The sequence below is a fragment of the Mirounga leonina genome, unplaced genomic scaffold (assembly GCF_011800145.1).
Source record: "Mirounga leonina isolate KUSES-001 unplaced genomic scaffold, KU_Mleo_1.0 Mir_54, whole genome shotgun sequence".
Lineage (NCBI taxonomy): Eukaryota > Metazoa > Chordata > Mammalia > Carnivora > Phocidae > Mirounga > Mirounga leonina.
Genome location: NW_023270812.1, coordinates 6,641,650 through 6,663,644, shown reverse-complemented (window position 1 = coordinate 6,663,644; position 21,995 = coordinate 6,641,650). Strand labels below are relative to the sequence as shown.

Below are 21,995 nucleotides of genomic sequence, written 5' to 3'. Positions count from 1 at the left end.
CTCATTTCCAACAGAGTCCATTTGACATTAAAATAGGACAGAAATTGCAGGAAAGGAGCAGGCAGTGGAATGAAGCTAAAGCTTGCACGTGGAGGGAACACGGACAGAGGACAAGGTTATTACGTTTGAAGGATTATTCTCTCATTCTTTCTTTCTGGCACTTATCTTTGGTCTCATCCTAAACAAATATTTTGTGGTGGGGCTTGAAAGAAATAGGTTTCAACCTGAATTTAACAGGACATTGATTTGTGTGAAAGTTAAGCAGGGAAAAGAGGAAACCTAGAAACGTGTGGAATTGTTTTAAATACATTGAAATTAAGGATGAATTTTTTCAAATGTTACATGCTATACATTTCTAATATAATTTTCTTTATAAATATAACTGGTACTAAAGACATCTGCTTAGATAAAGTAAGTATATATGGTCTGTGACTATGACTACCTATAATTACAAAACAGGATTTATTAAACTGCTATTAAAGTTAAATTATTTCTATAGTAAATATACTACTATAATTGGAAATCCTGTGTGATATGTTTCTTCTGGTAGAATTGGATCTATGGAAACATAGCCACTTTGGAGAATAGTTTTAAGTTTTATAGCGAGAATGTTCCAATTTTGTAATATGACCCTCTGGAAATCCAGCTTACTGCATCCTGGCGTTGTACTGACAGGTTTCTAAGATAAGTAGAAAATGAAGCTGAAGCTAGTATTTTTCCCCCTCAAATGTCAGAAAGATATTAAGCAGAAAAATAGTTGAATGTAGAATTCCTCGTGCATGCATTTCGAAATGTTCCAAAATAATTAACTTTGTTTGGAACCAGTTAAGGCTAGGATATAAATTACAAATTTGCACATTGATAAAATCTAAACAGGGATATATTCCTAAAGCCAATTTTTTCTTTTGTTAAGCATGTGAACATCTGTGAGTTAAAGGATTAAATCAAAAGTATGAGAAAGATGTAAAAACCAACTGCTTTTGTTTAATAATCTAGTGATTTCTCTCTCTGTGGTGGCTGAACTTACTCTTCTTTACAGGTTTCCTTGAGGATGAGGGTGATTCTAGTTGTCTTTTGAACATCGCTGGTTTTCTTCTTTTATACAGTACAAAATGATGCTTAGATTCAAGCTGCAGATTCTACTGTGGGACACCAAAAGCCCAGGGTTGTAGGAGCCACCGGCTCTTACTCAAGTGAGGGAGGGGAGACGTGTGCTAGAGCTCATGGTCCATGACGGTCAAGCACAGAAGCACATGCTTATATAGGAGAGGAGTTCCAGAGAGACAGTTTTTACGATGAAAACACGGACATAGCAATACCACAGTTACTATAGGTTTCCGTGAGGATTATTGAGGAGAGACCCTTACTAATCACACACTTGAAAAACGTTAGCTACAACTGAGACTTTCTGGGGGTGGCTGTTCTTTGATTTTTCCAGGTTTTAAGTAACAGCCTCTCTGTCATCTCTCTATCTCTGTCCTCTTTCTCTCTGCCATCTCTACGTCTCTCTCCAGTTAACTGGAGGCTAGATACGATGGGCGAACTTAGGGCTTCTTTAATGAACCATAACTGAACGGTGTGCACGCACAGAGTCATTCTATAACCCCAAGGATATTCGATGCTGCTATACAGTAAAAACAGGAAGTCTGAATAAAAAAATACTTGAATAAGTATTTTCCATAAAGTAGAAATGCTGTTACTAAAGCTGTAAGTTTATTAGATCATAGGAGATTCACTTACTAACACCCAGCTTTTTAGTTTCCTGAAACTTGTCTCAAAGTCCCCATTAAGTCTTCTGCCATTCAGGTATTTTGGAATGGATATTAACTCACTCCATTATGAGCATTCTTAAGCTCCCATAACTCCAGGTGAAATCCTTTTTACTAAATATATTTAATATTCAGTATATAAGTAGGTCCTACTATTGAACGACAGCTAAAGACTTTCTGAGGATTCCATGATTTCCTGAGTAGTCTGCCTGATTCACCAGACTTTGAATAGCAATTTATGAATAATATAAAAAATAGTGATTCCAAACAAAGGAGTTGTATGTGGCAGGAACACTCAGTTTTTTTGTTTGATTTTTTTTTTCTTGTATGTACATGAGCAGATCATGTCACAAAATTTTCATGCAGTGTTCCACTAGATTGCTAACTTATTTACATGACTGTCAGGAATTAATTTCAAATGTTGATTTAACGCTGTGCATATGAGAAGTATGGAAATTTAAAGTCAGCAACATAAAAGAAAATTAGAATCCCATCTTTTCAGGAGGAATAAAAGGAAAATCACACTCCCAATGAACAAATATACATCCACTGCCTGCCAGAGATCACCACAACTTGCTAGTACCTTTGTTAGGGTAAAGCAGATTCAACTGAGCTCACCAGTGTTTCCAAAGCTTATAGAATAATTAAAACAAATAAATGCATCAGCACCTATATATTTATAATCAGCACTCACCATCAACTAAAGAGGTACAAATTATCGATTTTTCTTTTTTTAGAAATGAGAGAACATAGATTAAAACTCCCCAAGCCATATTTTAATAATATTGCTTTAAAAATTCATCTTAAACCAATTAATAAGACTGCAATTTTAACAGAAACTCTCTAAAGGTAGAATTACTACCAAGAGAAAGGACAAACTCAAAACCTACTAATGTATTCAAAAGACTATTAAAAAAAACTTTACAATTTAATTATTGGAAGATTATAGAACTGCTTCAGCACTTCTGTACTGAGTAAGTAAGCTGTACGTGTGAGGAGTAATAAATGAAATTGTTAATTTTACTGTTTCTCCGGGGAGTAGCAGGGGAAGAGTGGGAGTTATGCTATTTAGATCTCCAAATGGATCTTGGTTTATAAGCAATAATAAATCTTAAATGTGTTGCTAATTAACTCCACTTCAAACCACTCCCTTTTTTTAGGGCTTAAAAGACACTTGACTCCTGGGATCACTCACCATTCATATTCTTAAAGATGTTCAGGATGGGGAGGATTTGCCGGTAATAGGGCACCAAAGCTTCACCCACCATCTCAGCTGACACAACCAGATGCTGGAGGACTTTAAGGGTGACGCAGATGACCTGTCGGTTTCGAAGGTTCAAGGCATCTTCAAGGTAGGACAAGGAACAAACCGAAAATAAGAAGCATTAATTCCAACAATGGTAAGGTGAAGTCCACTTGTAGAACACTTAACTGAACTGTATGAGGTTAGCTGGATGAACCTTTATTACTATAGTTTTGAATGATGCCCGGTAGCCTTTAATGTTATAAACAAGATCTTGTTTGTTAATTATTTGTTCTTCCAATTTGTGCCCATCCCTCACCAACCCTAAGAAAGCCGCTCATCGTCCTTCACAGAAGAGGCTGGTGATGGACAAGATCCGTTAGCGTCGTTGGGGTAAAAGGGCCCCATGAAGGCCGACAGACAAATTTCTATGCAACAGTCCTTTCCAGTTAACAACCTATGTGATCCTTAAAACCATTACCACGAAACAAACATTTATTTGGGAAGGGAGAACTGGGTGTGGTGTGTGTGAGAAGAAACTACAGGCTGTAACAAACACCGACAAGGTTCTTGGTAGAAGTGAACATGAAGCGACTATATTTAGACTCTCAAGAACGCAGGAAAGAAAAGCAACAGTTTTAAAGCTCAGAACTTCAGAAGGAATCAACAGTAAATAAGAGACCCAAAGAATGCAAAATGGTTTTAAAGAACAATTCTAAATGCACAGTAACAAGCTACACTAGAGAGATTGGATGGAAACAGTAAGTTACCTGGTTGTCCCCCCACTTGCTGGGTCTGGAAGGTATCATTCGTTCCAGTGGGGAAAGCAAAGGACTAGGGACCAGAATGCTGGTAATTGGATGTATGAACTTGCCAACTCCCCTATGTGGTCTCAGTTTCCCCAATCATGGGAATGTATTATTTATTTTCTAAAATGACTAAAAGTTCCAAGACTTAAATAGAAGGGCTATATAAGGCATGTATCATAGAACGTCAGAGGTGGTGACAAACTGATGCCCCCAGACTATTCCAAAAGAAAGTCAAAGGCTCTTATCTGTAAGATGTTCCATCTTCTAAAGAAAAGATTGGCTATGATTAACCTATGTGTCATTTATGGAAGGACAAAAGGAGCCAGGCTACCAAAAGGGATGACACCATGGCCAATATATGTGATGCAGTCCTGACATTATTCTTGAACTGTAGCTCACATTTCTAATAGCCGGGATCTTCTAGCACCTCAAATTCAGTGTGTTCCAAAGATAAGTTTCCTCCATAAACTTTCTATTTTTCCTACATTCCCCATATTAGCAATGATACAACCAGATTCCTAGCCTCCCAGGGTCAAAAGTGTTGAGTATCTCATATATTTATTGAATACTCTACTGAAAGTGAAAACCAGAATGGTTGTATGGGTACAGAATCGTGAGTGTATCAGTTGTTCATCCTTGCATGACTGACTGGCAATTGCAGCTCATTGCCACCTCCCAGCATCATGAGAAAATATTCTATCGCATATCACTAGCCCAGAAAGAAATTCAAAATTCAAAGTTCAGTTTCTACTGAATGCATTTGGCTTTTTTAAAGTTGAAAAATCCTAAATCAAACAATTTTAAGTTGAGGACCGTCTATAAACACAAATGTGGTGAATGGAGATGGCTCAGCTTTAACTCCAGGAACCAATCTAAACATAACTATGGAATTTCAGTTGTATGATGGCTCATTACCACAGAATTTAGACACACTGCAGGCCATACCCTATTCTGAAAACAACTAGAAATAGAAGGCTATGATTTAGCCTAAAAGTTGTAGTAATAAGATACTCAAAAGCAAAGTGCCTGAGGGAAGTTTCTGGAAAGGGCGAAGGGCAGGTATAGGATCTCACAGACAGAAGTGGGGGCTCTTTTTCTGGTTTTGTCCAATCCAAAATGTTTTGGTTTTTCAGGTAACCAAGTACTGAACCCTGCCTCCTGACCCAGCTCAGTTTAACAAAAGAGAACTTGGGAACCAGCAGAAATGTTGCTATGAGGATTATGGGCAGTAAACACTCTTTCAAAATGTCTACCAATGAAGCTAAACATGTTAAGAAAGATAGGGTATTTAAACAGCAAATCTAAAGGGGCATCCAGCCCAGTGGATAGAGTAAAGAAGGCTCCTAGACACAGGGACAGACTCGAGGGATGAGTAGTGGTTATTTAGGTGAAGAGTATTCCAGGAGAGGGAAGAGCATGCTAGAGGCTGTCTCCTCTTAGATAAAAAGAGTCCTCCTACAAGGTTGACTCCAGCTCATAGGGATAAAGTTCTGCTTAGCAGTGTGGGAACAAAACTCCAGATAGCATAGAAACAGTTTTCTAAATAGTTTTATCATTGTGTAGAGTCCATCTGACAATTGCAGGAAAGATTTTCATAGCCATAATGGCTATAGAATACTGGCTTTCTCACAGTTTTCTTCTTTTAGAATATGCATACCAATGCTTGCAATAAGCCTAGAATATGCTCATTTACTACCAATGTTAGAGTTCGCCATATAGAATATATTGATTATGGAGTAAAGTTTTTGTATCTATGAGTAATAATAACATCAAACTTTTGTTGATTAGGTTTATGCCTGTCTGTATAGATAATTGATCACATGGAAATAAACTAACAATCTCTCTCACCATGGATGGTAATAACAGCTATCAGGAAATAATTATTTCATTTTACTGCAAACTTGATTGAATTAACATGTTTGTGATAAATGTTATTGGATTGACAATGACTGACAAGTAAGATGTGTAAACCATTACTCTTAATGGCATCTAAAATGGAACTCTGAGTCTCCTAAATGACCAGGGAATAGATCTAAAACCTCTGCACTCACTGTGAAATAAAGCCAGGGTATGCACTATAAAAGCCCCTGAACATCATCCAAGAGGGATTTTTTTTTTTTATGTTGCCCCTTTCCACTTCAGTTCCTCTATTTTTCTTCCTCATTCTTGAGGAATTAAGATATACCATTAAGTTGGAAGTCTTTTTGTTCTTACCATCCCAATGGAATTAAATAAAAAAGGGCTTTTTTTTTTTTTTTTGGAAACAAAGTTCTTTTCCTTTGAAAAAGTATGTTAACAGATATAAAGAATATGATTCTGTAGCTTGAAAGAGCAGAAATGTGTTTATTCTTGTCTTGATAGGCCTGAAAGCTATTGTCAACACATAAGTGAGGACTTTGAACTCAAGATTTAAGATTTTGAAAAGGGTCTGATATGAGATATCTACTGACATTATAGATCAGCCAGTGGAACCTTTCTATTCAGAAAAATTGGATTTCTATTGTACTGCTTACTTCCTTCAAGTATAATCAACAAGATAGAGCTTCCAGATATATAGAAATTGCTGAAGAATAAGGAAAAAAAATAATTTAAAGTCAAAGTGGTAAAACTTATTCATCTTAGATGGTTATAAGTTACATGTATGATTTTTCTCAAGCATAAAATCCATTATTGCTGTAATTTTTGCAAAGTGTGAACATTTTCTACCATTAGATATGATTCACTACCGGGGAATCAGGAAAAATGGAAATATTTCTACTTCTTTTAAAACTGGAAACACCAAACAAAATGCAAAAGCAAACAATAAAGTCTAAAAAATATTTTTGACATATGCTATAAATGTTAATATCCTTGATATACAAATAGCTATCACAAACCAATAAGATTGAGTTTGCTAATTTAAAAATGGGCAAGGACATTATATGTTAATAATAAAAAAGAGTATAAAGTTAAAAACAATGGGCAAGGAATATGAATAGATAATATACAAATTAATAAAAATAATTAATACTCCAGAATGTTCAGCTTCATTAGTAATCAAAATAATACTACTTTATAATTTTGAAAATCATTTAACAAAAAGTTTTTGAAAATTTAATACTCAGTGTGGACACAGGTTTAGGAAAAGAGGCACTCTCATAGATACTGTATTATAAACCATCACAATCTTTCTATAGCAATATAGTAGTCCCCCCCGACCCCTTATCCATGGGGGATATGTTCCACGACCCCCAGTAAATGCTTGTAATATCAGATAGTACCAAAGCCCACATAGGCCATGTTTTTTCCTATACATACATTCTTATCATAAAGTTTAATTTATAAATTAGGTACAATAAGAAATTATAACTAATAGCACAATTATAACAATATACTGTAATAAAAGTTACGTGAATGTGGTCTCTCTCCCTCTTTATCTTATTGTACTATACTCACCCTTCTTGTGGTAATGAGAGAGGGCAAAATGCCTATGTGATGAGATAAAGTGAGAGGAATGATGTAGGAATTGTGACATAACATTAGGCTAGTATTGACCTTCTGACATATGCCAGAAGGAGGATCATCTGCTTCTGGATTGCAGCTGACCATGGGAAACTGAAACCAAGGAAAGCAAAACCATGGATAAAAGTGTGTGTGTGTGCTGGGGCCGGGGGGGTGGGCATTACTGTATGTGTATAGTATTTGATCCAGCTATTGCGCTTCTGGGCATTTAGTCTAAGGAAGTATGCACCTGTGCAGAAAGAGTCACAGGGAAGGATGTGATAGATAATATTTATAATTAGAAACAATCTAAATGTTCCAAAAACAATGGATTAAGTAAATTCAGGTATACCTATATAATGGAAAATTACAAAGTTACCAAAGTCATCTAATAGAAAAATATTTTTTAAAAAATAGGAAAATGTTTATAAGATACAGGTGAGGAAAAAAGTAGGTTATAAAGCTATGATCTCATTTTGTAGAATAGAATGTAAACAGAAATTTATATACTCAGGCGCTAACAGTAGAGACTATCTTTTCTGTAGGCATACGTACACATAGGATTTTATTCCATTAAAAAGACATACTTTTTTATACTGCTTAAAAAATATTCAGCATATTTACCTAAAAATATTCTTCATGATGACTTCGTATATTTTAATTTAGTGGAATGTAGAACTCTCTCCTTATGCGTTCTCAGTATTTTCTTGATTATTCTTAACCATTTATATCTTGAGACAAACTTTAAAATAATTTGGTGAGCTTAAAAAATATGCTTGAGACTGATAAAAATTTTAATAAGTTTAGAGATTATTTGGGGTGAAATTTACATCTTTACTACTGAATCTTTCCATTAGAAACATGTATCTCTTCAATTTTCCTTGTCATCTTTAACCTCCTCAGGAAAGCTTTACAGTATTTTTCATTTAGATTCTGCATAATTTGTTAGGTTTACTCAAAGGAATTTTATACTTTGATACTATTTGTCTAAGACCATTTTATCCCAATATGCATTCTAAAAATTCTTCATAACACATACATAAAAACATTATTTTTATATATTTATTTACTGGTGAACTTAATTCTTGAGTGAATTCAGTGGGGTTCTAAAAGTAAATATATTATCACAAACATTGCTAAATTGATCTTAACTTTCTAGTATTTATTTTTGGTCATATGTCAGAGGCCAGAATTTCTAAAAGAAAATACAGTATTATAATGCTGAGAGTAGACATTTAAGACTTTGAATCATTCTCATTTATTTATCTTAAATGATTATTATTTTTATTGTATAAAATATGTATAATATAAAATGTCATTTGACCATTTGCTAGTGTGCAATTCTGTGGCATGAATTACATTCACAAAATTGTGCAACCATCACTACTACCTATTTCCAAAACTTTTTCATGACCCAAAACAGCCCCTAGTAACCTCTCATCTACTTGCTTGCTATCTCCAAGAATTTGCCTATTAGAGAAATCTTAATGATGTATCTTAAGTATTTTTTTAAAGTTAAAATATTTTATAAATATTTAAGATTGTTTGGTCTAACATATTAGTTGAATTGGATTGCAATGGACATAAATTTTGCTGGTCAAGGGGCGCTAATCATGTAATTCATTAATTTACAAAATATATGAATTCACAATATGTTTTCAAACTAAATGTAGGTTTCAAAATTGTAGAAATTTTTCTCTTCCCAAACAGAATTCAACTGCTAAATAAATGTGATATGGCTGAGTTCTCATATTCTTGGGCAATTAATGCATCAGAGACTTAGCTCAGCTATTACGGGCATCCAGGAAACTTATGATAAAGGCTACAATTTTGTCTTTAATTCATTGTTTTCCAGTAAGTGTTATGTTAACAATAAAAGCATCAATGTTTCTCTCCTCCCATGCAGAAAGGAAAAACTACCTTTATACAAAATGCAGATTTTCTTTCAAAGCTTTGTTATTAGAAGTAGTTAATTTTTATACTTTCTCAATTGACAAGAATATATTCTGACTTTAGGACCATAGAACACAACTTAGCATTTGGTGAGTGTTTGGCTTTTCTTTCCCTTAAATACTTAGTTTTAAAGACTGATACATAATTAATAATTTTTTTAATAAATGAAAGTATTCATTACCAAAATGGTCTCAACAATAGAGTCCCTAGCATGATCGAGGTTATACTCACAACTTTGCAGACATAAAAGAAACCTGAATAACAATGTAATCCCACACACTCCTCAGGCTTGTTGTAGCCAAGGTTGGGGCTTTGCAGGTTTTCATACAACCTGAACACCTCTAACAGTAACAAAGAATAAATTTACCCATACTCTGCTTTGTCAGAAAGCATGCAGGGTTTGTCTCTTTGCACCTTGCTCCCCTGTCCCTAGACTGCTGGCTCCGTTCAGCAGGAAGGAGTGGGCCACAGATGGACTGATGACCCAAGCAAGGAGCTGGCCAGCCCTGACTCCATTCTCAGAATAAGACCAAATCACGATCTGCTGTAACAAGCAGGCACTTCTGAGAATTACGGTTACATTTCTTCCTCTGGTGGAGGAAAGGTTTCTAAATTTGCCCCAACTTTAAGACAGTGGAAGTAGTCGACTATAAAGAAGGCTATGACACAAAACCAGGAAGCTGAGAGTTGTGGCACTGTACAGAAGGTAGATGAACACCCATTTCCAAGAAGGAGCCCCCCTTTGAAGAACTGCACACTGCTAAGTTTGGCATCAGTATGTGGTACAATTCTGGAATTGATTATTTAAGCAAGTTATTTGAGAACTCCCAAGAAAATAGTAGTGATTATTACCAGCCAGAGTGAGTTCTCTGAAATGTCAGGCCAAGCTTACTTCATGTATTCTGATAAGTTTACTCATAAAGGAGATCATAGACAGACTATCAGCAAGGCATCTGGCAAGACCTCCCTTGTAGGCAAGGCACAGAAATGGTTGAGTTAGGCTTTTCTTTTTTTTTTTTTCCCTCCTGTGTGAGCAACTGAATCCAAGCAATATGCCTTGATGATTTGGTCCTACTGTAATACCACCAAGGTCTCTACTTGATCTAATCCATTTCCATCTAACATTTTTATTGTAACTTTGATGAGAGTTATAGAATCCAAATCTATTAATTTTTCAATGACCCAAAGTTAGGAAGTCTGCAGAGCTATGAACATGAAGGAACACCAAGAATGCAAAAATGATAATTTACTATTATTACCACCTTGACTTGGCACTGTGCTAAACATTCTACTCATGTGATTGGCTAATTCTTACATCATTTCTGGGCAGTAGGTTTTATAATCCCCTGGGAGAAATGACATAATTCATTTGCCAAAACCACACAGCTAGTTAATGGCAGGCTGGGGTCTGGTTTGCATGAGGTCAAGCCCTGTGCTCAGGGTGGTTAGACCCTACTTCCTCCCAACATCTCACCAAGCCCCGGTAGAAATGGAGCCAGACTTGGAACATGTTCAGGAGAAATGTTCAGAGCTGGAGATGCAGACTCATCTCCTGAGCTCAAGGAGTTGGACTAATCTGCACAAAATGGTAAAGCCTGTGGTAGAAGCAAGGGACAGTTCCCTTTCCAGTGGCCACACTAATTCTCAAAAAGGACAGAGAGGTGTGGTCTTTAGCATCAGCTACTGAAAGACCACAAGATGGAGGTGACTTCCTGATAAAATGGATATTTTAAGCTATAAGATTCCAGATTCCATTTCCCTCTATAGATATGGGTTCTCATTTGGGAATCTGAATTGGTCAGTACAGGCTAGGTTTGCTGCAGCAATAGATTAACCCTATGGGCTCAATGGCTTCACATGGAAAAGGACCATTTCACATTCATGGTAGATATCCAATTCAGGTTAACACAGGGTGGGGAGAAGAGAGAGTAGGAGGACAGTGCATTGGCTCTGAAAAGCTTAGTTTGGAGGGAACACACACCTCTTCCATTCACAGCCCATTGGCAGACTTAGTCCCATGCTTCCACAGAACTGCATAACAGAAGTGCTGGGGAGCTGTTAGATATTTGGTGCTCCGTAAATGTCTCTGACATAGAATTCATGTTATTTGGGGAAACTAACTTCTCCTTTCCCCTAACCAGTACTATGATTGCATGACCTAGGTTAATCCAGTCAGTGTGTTCCATCCCCTTGACAACAGTTCAAGGCTGGGCATGTGCCCCTAGGTGGTATAATAAATTCAGGGGCAATGACACTTTCGCTTTCTTACAGGTATACGTAAGTAAGTAAGCAAGCATGTAGTCCCTGGATCTACTTGGAACATTCAGAGGCCAAGAAGGGAGCCAGCTTTAAGATGATCTTGCATAAAACAAAGCAGAGAGTGACAGTGGTGAGCCACCAGATTAAACCATGCTTGAAATGAGACCCATCTCTGGATTGTTCAGTTATGTGAGTCATCAAGCAAACCTGACTGACAATTTGAATTTTTTTTTTATTTGGTAATCAAAATAATCTTAATACACCTCTTTTCCATATTTTCAGAATTAGGTATTTTCTTTTTAAGTTAAACATCATGACTTTTTTATAGTTATTATTGCTTTAAAAATCATTTAACTGGGCAATTTCAAGGTATATAAGTAAAATTATTAGATCATAAATAAAGAGTAATGCATTTCAGTCGTACTTGTTCCTTTCTAATTAAGTAGAATTCTCAAAACAATTTTTTATATTGTGATATGGATTCTCATGTTTTATCCTTACTTGGTATATTTTTTCCATTGAGTATTAACAAGAATATCTTGCTTTTTAAAACGTTATTGCTACTTAAATATTAAGTTTCTTTAGCTGTGTCTGTGCATGTTTATCCTTTATAGCTGGGTGACCTCAACTCATTAAAGCTCTCCTAATGAGGCCACTGTCTTATGTGCTATTTGTAGATCAGATATTTCTGTAATTCTTTAGCAGCTGGAGTCAACTTGGCTCCTAGTAGACCATCTCACAAATGTAGGTTTCTGCTTATAAACAAAAAGAATCACATGAGAGAATGTAAGATGAATAAACAAAAAATTACTCTCACCACTTACATAATTTCTCTTGTAAATAGAAAGCATTATGTCATTATATGCTTTATGTTCTTTGAGATTAGGGATTCTTACAAAATAGTTTTTGTATGATATACATTATAGTGGCAAGCCCAAATGGCCACTTCACACTTTTGACTATGACACCTATACAGATTTTCATACTGTTGACAGTTATGCACCTGATCAAATTAATTTTGCAAGTATTTTGATGAATTGATGATGTACTAGTAAGCCCATTAGATGATGTTGGGAATATATTACTTACTAAGATTATATTCTAAGTGACACAACAAAGGAAGATACAAAATTCTGTGGGGGAGGGAAAGTGGGGTGGGTAGAGGGCTGGAGTTTAGGATAAGCAGGGAGAGAAGAAACAGAAGAGGCTTCAAAGAACAATTCCTATTTGAGCTGAGCTTTGAAGGTCCCTTACCACTGAGACCCTGGGGGATGTGAGAGAGGGCATTCTTAAAAGAAAGCAAAGGTACAGAATTAGAAAAGAAATTTTATAGCACATTTAGTTTGGCTATAGCTAACAGGGCACACAAAGGGAAATATAGTTGACCTTTGAACAACACTAACTGCAAGGGTCTACTTATATGCAGATTTTTTCAATCAATACAGTACAGTACTATATTTTCTCTTCCTTATGATTTTCTTTTTTTTTTTTTTAAAGATTTTATTTATTTACTTGAGACAGAGAGAATGAGAGAGAGAGAGCACACGAGAGGGAGGAGGGTCAGAGGGAGAAGCAGACTCCGTGCTGAGCAGGGAGCCCGATGCGGGACTCGATCCCGGGACTCCAGGATCACGACCTGAGCTGAAGGCAGTCGCTTAACCAACTGAACCACCCAGGCGCCCCCTTATGATTTTCTTAATAACATTTTTCCCTAGCTTACTTTATTATAAGAATATAAAATCCTTAGAGCATACAAAATATGTGTTAATCGAGGGTTTATGCTATCAATAAGACTTCCAGTCAACAGTAGACTATTAGTAGTTAAGTTTTGAGGGAGTCAAAGCTTATACCAAGATTTTAAACTATGCAGGGGGTTGGCGCCTCTAAACTCTGCATTGTTCAGGGGTCAACTGTAATAAGAGATAAGGTCAAAAACAATTTGCAGCCAGACATTTAAAAGGAATCCTTGAAGGTCATGCCAAAGAATTTAAAGTAGGCTGAAAGTAGAGAGGAGTCTGTCCTTGAAAGAGGGAAGTGTATCAGTTAAGATTTGTGAATTGAAAACTTTGTGCCTCTAATAGCTAAGGTATGTGGCCTGGGGCACAAGATAGTAGCAGGAATACTGGCTTGAGATGTCAAAGGTGAGACTTTTGGGATGGCACAGCAGGTAGAAAGTTAGTGTGTGTGGGGGGTAATCCTGGAAGAAAGAGCCCCAAAGAGCAGGTAAACTAAAAACCTGCAAGAAAGCCCAGCTTTAGCTAACCCCTAAGGGTTATACACATGCAAGAGATCCCAGCAGGCCCAGATGATGAGCCAGACCTGAGAGATGGAAGAACTCTGATTGCTGTCTACCACAGGGAGACAAAGTTTGAAGTTTATGTTGAACAGGTTAACTGTCAGAATAAGTACTCTTCAGAAGAATATAACAGAACCCAGAGACTTTAAAATATCTTATTCATAATGTCCATGGTATGATTATAATTTCTGGCCTGCTGAGGTTGGATGGGCCCTGGACTAGATCCGGCCAATGAGTAATGAATAGAAATGAAATATGTTACTTCCAGGATGGAGCACTTCATCTCCCAGAAAGAGATCCTTTGGGACTCTTGTTTCCTCTGGTGCTGTCAGCAGTGACATCCACCAGGCTACGCCCCTAAGTGATTGCTGTGAACAAGCCCCCTGCTAACCTGAAATTGGCACTTAGCACATGTAAGGAAACAGACTTTCATTCTAAGTCACTTACTGTTTTAAGCTTTTGATTTTGGAGATTGGTTGTTATTTCAACATAACCTAGCCTGTTCTGATTGATAAAATTCCCATCATATTAAGGAGAATTTTCTTCTAGTCTTAGTTTGTTTTAAAAACCCAAAGAGGGGGCACCTGGGTTGCTCAGTTGGTTAAGCATCTGCCTTCAGGGCAGGTCATGATTTCAGGGTCCTGGGATCAAGTCCCATGTCGGGCTTCCTGTTCAGCGAGGAGCCTGCTTCTCCTGTTCACTCTCCCTCTCTTTCTCAAATAAATAAATAAAATCTTAAAAAAACATAAATAGGTATTGGTTTTTATCAAATGCATTTTGCCATCATCATAATACACTAATATAAATTGCATTAACTGATTTTTCTAATATTAAGCCACTCTTACGTTCCTGTAATAAAACCAACTTTGGCATGAGATACTATAATTTTTATATATTGATGGATTTGGTTCTCTCATAATTTTGTTTAGAAATTTTTCATTGATGTTCATGGATGAGATTGTCCTAGAAGCTTCCTTCTTGTAATGTGTTATAATGAACTTGTTGCTATCAAGGCTATGCTAGCTTCATAAAATGAGTTGGCATGTCATATAATATTAATAATAATATTCCCATTTTATAGACCAAGCAACAGTATCACATGGAGTAAAACAACTTGCCCTAGGTCCGATGGCTACTAAATGGTACAGCCAGATTAAAAGCTGGCTGGTCTGATTCCATAGTTTATGCTCTTTGCCCGTATATTGTCCTGTTGATCTGCATGTAGGATTAAGAGTCTTAAGAGCTAGCAAAAAGAAAGTTCATTGTTACAGAATGAATAAAGAATGTAATTAGGTAAGCAGCAAAAACCTCTAACCAAACACCAGGCCCTGCAAAACCGATAATAAACATTCAAAGAGAGATAGGAGCCTGAACATAACGGATTTATAAAGAAGAAAACAAAATACTATTAAGAAGCAATAATCAGAATAAAAGTAAATTATGGTAACTAACAAAATACTCAATGAAAGTTTTGGAAGATGATGTTAAGGAAATTTCCCAGGAAGTAGAACTAAGCAGAATCAGGAAATCTGAGCAAAAAGATAAAGATATTGGAGAATCAACCCACAAGATAATTTTATATATATAACTTCTATAATTATAATTTATATAATTTAATATTTATATATAATAATTATATATATTGTTTATACATGCAGGAATTATAGACAGAATTAGAGAATCAACCCACAAAGTAATTTTATATATAATTTATACAAAATATATATTTACATTTATATATAATAATTTTATATATAATTTATATATATGCAGGAATTACAGAAAAATAAAATAGAGGGAGAACATTATTACAGGAAGAATACATGAATGGTTTCTAGTGTGGAAAGACCTATGTCTCTAAATTGAAATTTCCCAGTACAGTGAAGAAACACACAGCCGCATCAAAGCATATTGACATGAAATTTCACATCACCAGAAATAAAGAGAACATCCAGAAAGCTTTCAGAGATTGGGAGAAACAGGCACAGGCAAATGGCCAAAAACTCCAATAGCATCAAGATGTTCAAAGCAAGGTAATAACTTGAGACAAGGGAGACAAGACCTCAAAATTCTAAATGAACACTATTTTCAACATAGCCAAACTAATAATCAAGTGTGATGGAAGGATTTCCAGACAAGGATTAAAACTAAACTTTTCATGTACTTACAGGAAACTACTGGGAAATGTGCACTATAAAAAAGATGAGGAAAACAAGACAACAGTTAAGGAAAAAGACAGTAAACCTGAGAGAGGAATAACAATAGTGTTGGGTCACTGGGACCAGACTGGAACAGTAAGATGGAGAGTGGAAGGACCCAAGTCTCCAGAAAAAGAAAGAAAATTGATAAGTTGCCTGATGTTCTGAACATTTGAAAAACAACATTCATTTGCTAGATCTTAAAATATTTGAAAAAATAGTAAGCATATACAAATCATACAAACTAAATGAGACAATTATCAGTGCTAAGCAAAACAAGTTGTCTAAGGAAAGAAATGTAATCATAATAGATGTGTGATGTGCAGTGAATAGGACTGATGTGATCACAATAGTGTAACAATTGATTATTAATCTGACCAAAATTGTGATATAGCTATATTGTAAGGATGGAGGGGGGAAGAAGATAAGTTTGTGAAAGAGAGATAAATTTTTTAAAAATTGAGATATAAGTGACATATAACATTATGTTAGCTTCAGGTGTACAATGTAATGGTTTGATTAGTATAAATTAGAAAATGATCACTACAATAAGCCTAGTAAACATCTGTCACCACATATAGTTACAAAAAATTTTTCTTGTGATGAGTGCTTTAGTATCTACTCTCTTAGCAATTTTTAAACATCAACTATATTAACTATAGTCAACATGATGTACATTACATCCCCATGACTTATTTTATATGTTTTTATTATTTTATATATTTATATTTATTTATTTTATAACTGGAAGTGTGTACCTTTTGACGTTCACCCATTTCTCCCACTCCCAACACCCGACCTCTGGCAACCACCAATCTTGTCTCTGTATCTATGAACTTGTTTTTTGTTTTGTTTTGCTTTAATTTCTTGAGATTCCACATAAGAGATCATATGGTGTTTGTATTTCCCTGATTTCTCTTAGCGTAATGCCCTTGAGGTCCATCCATGTTGTCAAAAATGATAGATTTCCCCATTTTTTTATGGCTGAGTAATATTCCATCATAGATATACACCACAATTTCTTTATCCATTCATTCATCAATGGACACTTAAGTTATTTCTATATATGACAATTATAAATAATGTTGCAGTGAACCTGTGGGTTGAATTAGTGTTTTTGTTTTCTTCAGATAAATACCCAGAAGTGTAATTGCTAGATCATTATGTTAGTTCTTTTTTACCTTTTTTGAGGAAACTCCATTCATTTTTCCATAGTGGCTGCACCAGTCTGCATTCCCACTAAGAGTGTACAAGGGTTCCCTTCTCTCTCCATCTTTGCCAACAAGTTATTTCTTGTGTTTTTGATAACTGTCATTCTAACAGGTGTGAGGCGATATTGTGGTTTTGATTTGCATTTTCCTGACAGTGATGTCAAGCATCTTTTCAGGCCTGTTGGCCATCTCTATGTCTTCTTTGGAAAAGTGTTTATTCAAATCCTCTGTTCATTTATTTTATTTTTTTATTAACATAATGTATTATTTGTTTCAGGGGTACAGGTCTGTGATTCATCAGTATTACACAATTCACAGCACTCACCATAGCACATACCCTCCCCAGTGTCCATCACCCAGCCACCCCATCCCTCCCACCCCCCTCCACTCCAGGAACCCTCAGTCTGCTCATTTTTCAAATTGGATCTTTTTTTTTGTTATTGAGTTGTATGAGTCCTTTATATATTTTGGATATTAACCCCTTATCAGATACATGATTTGCAAATATTTTCTACCATTTGGTAGGTTGCTTTTTCATTTTGTTTATGGTTTCCTTTGCTGTGCAGAAGATTTTTAGTTTGATATAGTCCCACTTGTTTATTTTTGCTTTTGTTGTGAGAGCTAAATTTTGATCATTACTTGGTAACTGGCAGTCTCCACCAAAACCATACGGTTGGGAACAAACAGTGGGAACAACCTCTCAAAGTTCCCAAACCAAGACTTTTTTCTTGTGATTAGTGATCATTTCTCCCATTTATCTGTAATCATAACAAATTATTTGGGTTTCCTTTTGTCATCTTATTGGGTTTTTTTGTTTTGTTTTGTTTTGTTTTTTTACATTCTACGTTGGCTTTTTTTTTTTTTTAAGTTATTGCCTTAACTTAATTTTTCATTTTTCTTTCCTTACTACTTCATATGATGACCATCTATTTTAACCCACTAATGGTTACTTTTAAGGCCTAAAAGCTTAACATTATATTTTTCTAATTATTCACAGCATGAAAGAAGCAACATCTCTTGATACCCTAAATGTAAGATAGAAGATGATCATTCATCTGTTTCTACCAGCTCATTCCCTACCTTGTTCTCATTCCCAGCATCTTGTGGGAGGATCTGGGGTGTCAAGTGTCATCTTGGCCTTGGTCGGCTGTTCCTTGACCTTGCAGCAGCAGCAGAGCATCAACTGGGGGCTTCTTAGAAATCCAGTCCCCAGATCCATCTCACAGCTGCTGTGTGGGACCTGCATGTCACCAAGCGATTCATACACACTTGCAGGTGATTAATACACATGCTGAAGTTTGGGACATGGTGTGTTAGAGGCAGTGTGTCCACTTGGATTGGTAAAGACTGTAGATCTTGGAGCTGAAGGTCAGGCAGTGGAAGAAGAACCAGCATCACACTGTCTCAGGGTCAAGAGGTTTACTCTCCTTCCACAGGCAAAAAAAATGACTAATTTAAGTAGCTGTTTGTTGTTTTAAACATGATGCCATGGTTTTTCCGAGAACTAAGGCTTATACCAATTACATCTTTACCTAGAATATTTTTATCGATACAAATTGATCCTCTATACCTGTGAAATTTTTTACATTAACTTCTACCTTTCTACAATTACAATAACTCTTCCTTCCTTTTTTCTCTTTCATCCCAATATATCATTTATTTTTAAGCTAGTCAAGTATTATTTAGTTTTATATACAGTTTTTTCCCACAAACCAATCTGAAAGTTAATTTTCAAGTTAAAGCTAATTTATTTGATTTCATGCTTTTCACCTTATTTTATGCTTTTGAAACTAGCACCTCTTTGCTGTCTGTTCAGTTTTTGTCATTTTAACATGTAGGTTCTGTTTTAACTACTTAGATCTTTTCCATGATTTTGAAGGCTTATACCCAATTTCCTTGGATTTTTAGAGACATTACTCCAAAATAATTACGTGAGATTTCATGCAGTTTTGGAACTCTTTTCCATCAACTATTTAAACTTAACTCTAGATTTAGTGACTTTTAATGTTAGCTGCTTTTCACACTATGACATCCTAATTTCGGGGTCCTTAACTTGGCTTTACCTCCTGAGAGCTGGAGCATATTCTCAGTAACTACTTGTATGAGACAGGTGGACATTTTACTTATGAGTCTTTTTTTTTTTTTTTAACAAGTGTTCATGCCGTTTGTTATGTACATCAGCTCTTCTACTCATGTGTATGGGATGAAACATACCCAAGGTGGTTCTCTTCCAATGCTCATTGTTGTCTGGAATTTACTGTTGGTAAAATTCTTAACCCCAGTTACTTTTATTTCTTTGTGTGTAGAATTCCCCACCCCACCCCCATGGGTTTCTGCCTCTGTCTCCTAGATGCTATATCTTCCTGAGTCCTGAGGATCCAAACCAGTTTCTGTGGGTTTCTTCTGGCTCCTGAACTAAATGTTGTTGAGGTATTCTTTTCCTTTCATTGTTCGAGATATTTCCTTCCTTGTGTGTAGCAGCCTTTTATGAATGGCCCCATGTGGCGGTGTTGGTGTGATTACTCTTAATGCTACTGAAGACAGAGATTCCCAAACCCAGTGCTTGTGGTTGCTCTTGGCGTCTTTGTCCTCCCGGCCATTACTGGAATCCCTTTCTGAGTTTAATATGCAGAGTTTCTAGAGGCTCCTTCCTGGTATTGCTCTGCTGGATTTTGATGCATGTGTGTTTTCCTAACCAGATGGAGTAAATGGAAACCTACGTCCCATAGTTCAGATGGCTGAGAGGGTTCATCTCATCCTTGCCCTATAAAGTTCTGCTGTTGCTGTCAGCAATCAGTGTTCCATTGTCAACCCTGACTCCTTTATACCGGTATTTTTTGAAGTTTTTGACCCAGAATAACCCAAGAAGGTGGAAATCAAAAAGTGGGAGGAAAGGGAAGCAACTATAACTATGCCATAAAACAACACAAATGGAATGAAGTATGAGATACACACTTTTCTGGTTATTACTGAGTGACCTCACTTGGGGTCTTGAAACAAAGAGAAGGAGAAAGAAAAAGTGTCTTCTCCCCTGCTTTCCATTAGAAAGCCTAGAGATATTGAATGTGTGATCAGCCTTGTAATCAGCTGAAGTCAACCCCAGATTCTAGAAGTAGATGGGCAGCTCAGTCCAGTTCTTATCCTTGTAGGGAGTTTATGTATTTTGCTTTACTGGTATAGATACTAGTTAGAATTCGAGGAAAATTATTCAAAAACTGCTAGCTGGTGATGGTAAGGTTAATTTTTGCCCTTGGAGAGAGTCAGAATTAGACTAATAGTACAGCTTGAAAAATCAGGTACACATGCCTGTACATGTTATGCCAATTACGTGAATCAGCCTGCTTCCAGATCAATTGGCCTCAACCCAGAATTCCCCTGAAAGATTTCGTTTACACAGCTTATATTTTTTACACCGTGCTGGCACTGTGCAGGATCTTGCATAATCAGTATTCCTTCCTGAGAAAAATTTGGTTTTAGTGATGTAAGTAGATTGAGAAGCAAACCAAGTTAGATTCAGGATCAGTATATAATAGGGGAAGCCCAGGAAGAAAAGCAATGATATCTACCAAAATAAATTCTCATTGCCTTTGGAATCTTGAATTATCAAATTCATATATAGTTAATTTTACCTGACAAAACATGTTTACTGAATTCTTAATAATGTCTTCACTTGTGAGCAAATCACCTCTAGTACGTATGTACCGTAAATTTTGTCCTTAGAACACATCACTTCTCTTAACTCATTTAAATATCTTTAAAATACAGATCAAATAAAGTTGAAAACCAATTCACCTTGGTCTGCAATGCTCTACTTTGGTATGTTTTAACTGTAAACAGTATAATCAAAATATTACTTAGAAACTCTCTTTCTACCTTTTAGTGTTTTCAATGGATGTGAGTGAAAAAGTACTGAGAAGACAGTGATCCTAACAAGAACAGAGTCTTCTAAAGAAAAGAACAGACTTCTGGATGTCCCTGCTATTCTGCTGAGTGCAGGAGGCAAAGGATCATGTCCTCTAAAGACGGTTCCTGGGGAGGATGTTCTGGGTCTTTTTATTGGTCAATAAAACTTGTAGGGCATTCTCTATAAAATACAGCATTTCAGCTAGAATTTAACATTCAAAAATTGTGAACTGTTAGAATAAATCACATCTGGAAAGGATTTTACTGCCACTCAGTATTATATGTCCTTCCTGAAGGACTTCAAAGATCAGCCCTTCACTCAGCTGATGCATGAGGGGAGGGGAAGCTGCTTTAAAGTGTCCTTTCTCTTCCCATGTTACTTTTCACAGAAGGTAGCCTGTCCTTTTGCTCGGGTTTACTTCTACGTCTTGGTGGAAATCTGGAGTGGTCAGTTACAGATCTCTTACAAAATCTCAAAAACATGAGAGCAAGTTTCAGAGCTGATTTAGTTTAAACAGTGACAGCAGAATGGCCAAAAATCTAGAATTCTAATGAAACTTAATTCAAATCAATAAAAAGGTCACCATAGATAAGATGAAATAATCCAGGTGTAGGAAATGACCCATGTTGAACTATTTAGTTCTTGTTCTGGTCAAAGCACATGGCAAGAGCAGCTCTGAGACAGTGAGGGTGGGGTTCCCCCAGATGCTAGGAGATGCAGGTGTCCCGTCAGTCATGCCAGGAAGTGGTTCACCCTGGACTAAGGAGTGAGGCAGAGCTTGCGGTGGGGGAAGGGGCCAAATGCCCAGGGCAGTTGGGAAGGGGTGGGATGTCCCTGCCCAGGAGGTGCTCAGCACCACCCCTCTGCTTTCCA

The 21,995-nt window shown here is 36.3% G+C and overlaps 1 protein-coding gene and 1 long non-coding RNA gene across 2 annotated transcripts in view; one reads left to right on the top strand and one right to left on the bottom strand.

Moving 5' to 3' along the window:
• The window catches only part of LOC118001836, a 49,519-nt gene extending 45,715 nt beyond the window's left edge, over positions 1–3,804 (top strand). The window contains exon 3 of the long non-coding RNA XR_004676855.1: positions 2,930–3,804. This is a non-coding gene — a long non-coding RNA (uncharacterized LOC118001836). The remainder of the gene's footprint in view (positions 1–2,929) is intronic.
• Positions 2,933–21,995, bottom strand: part of PACRG (parkin coregulated) — a 321,973-nt gene continuing 302,910 nt past the window's right edge. Inside the window, exon 4 of the mRNA XM_034991992.1 lies at positions 2,933–3,114. Within this exon, the coding sequence (XP_034847883.1) occupies positions 2,957–3,114 (158 nt within the window). The 3' untranslated portion in view covers positions 2,933–2,956. The remainder of the gene's footprint in view (positions 3,115–21,995) is intronic.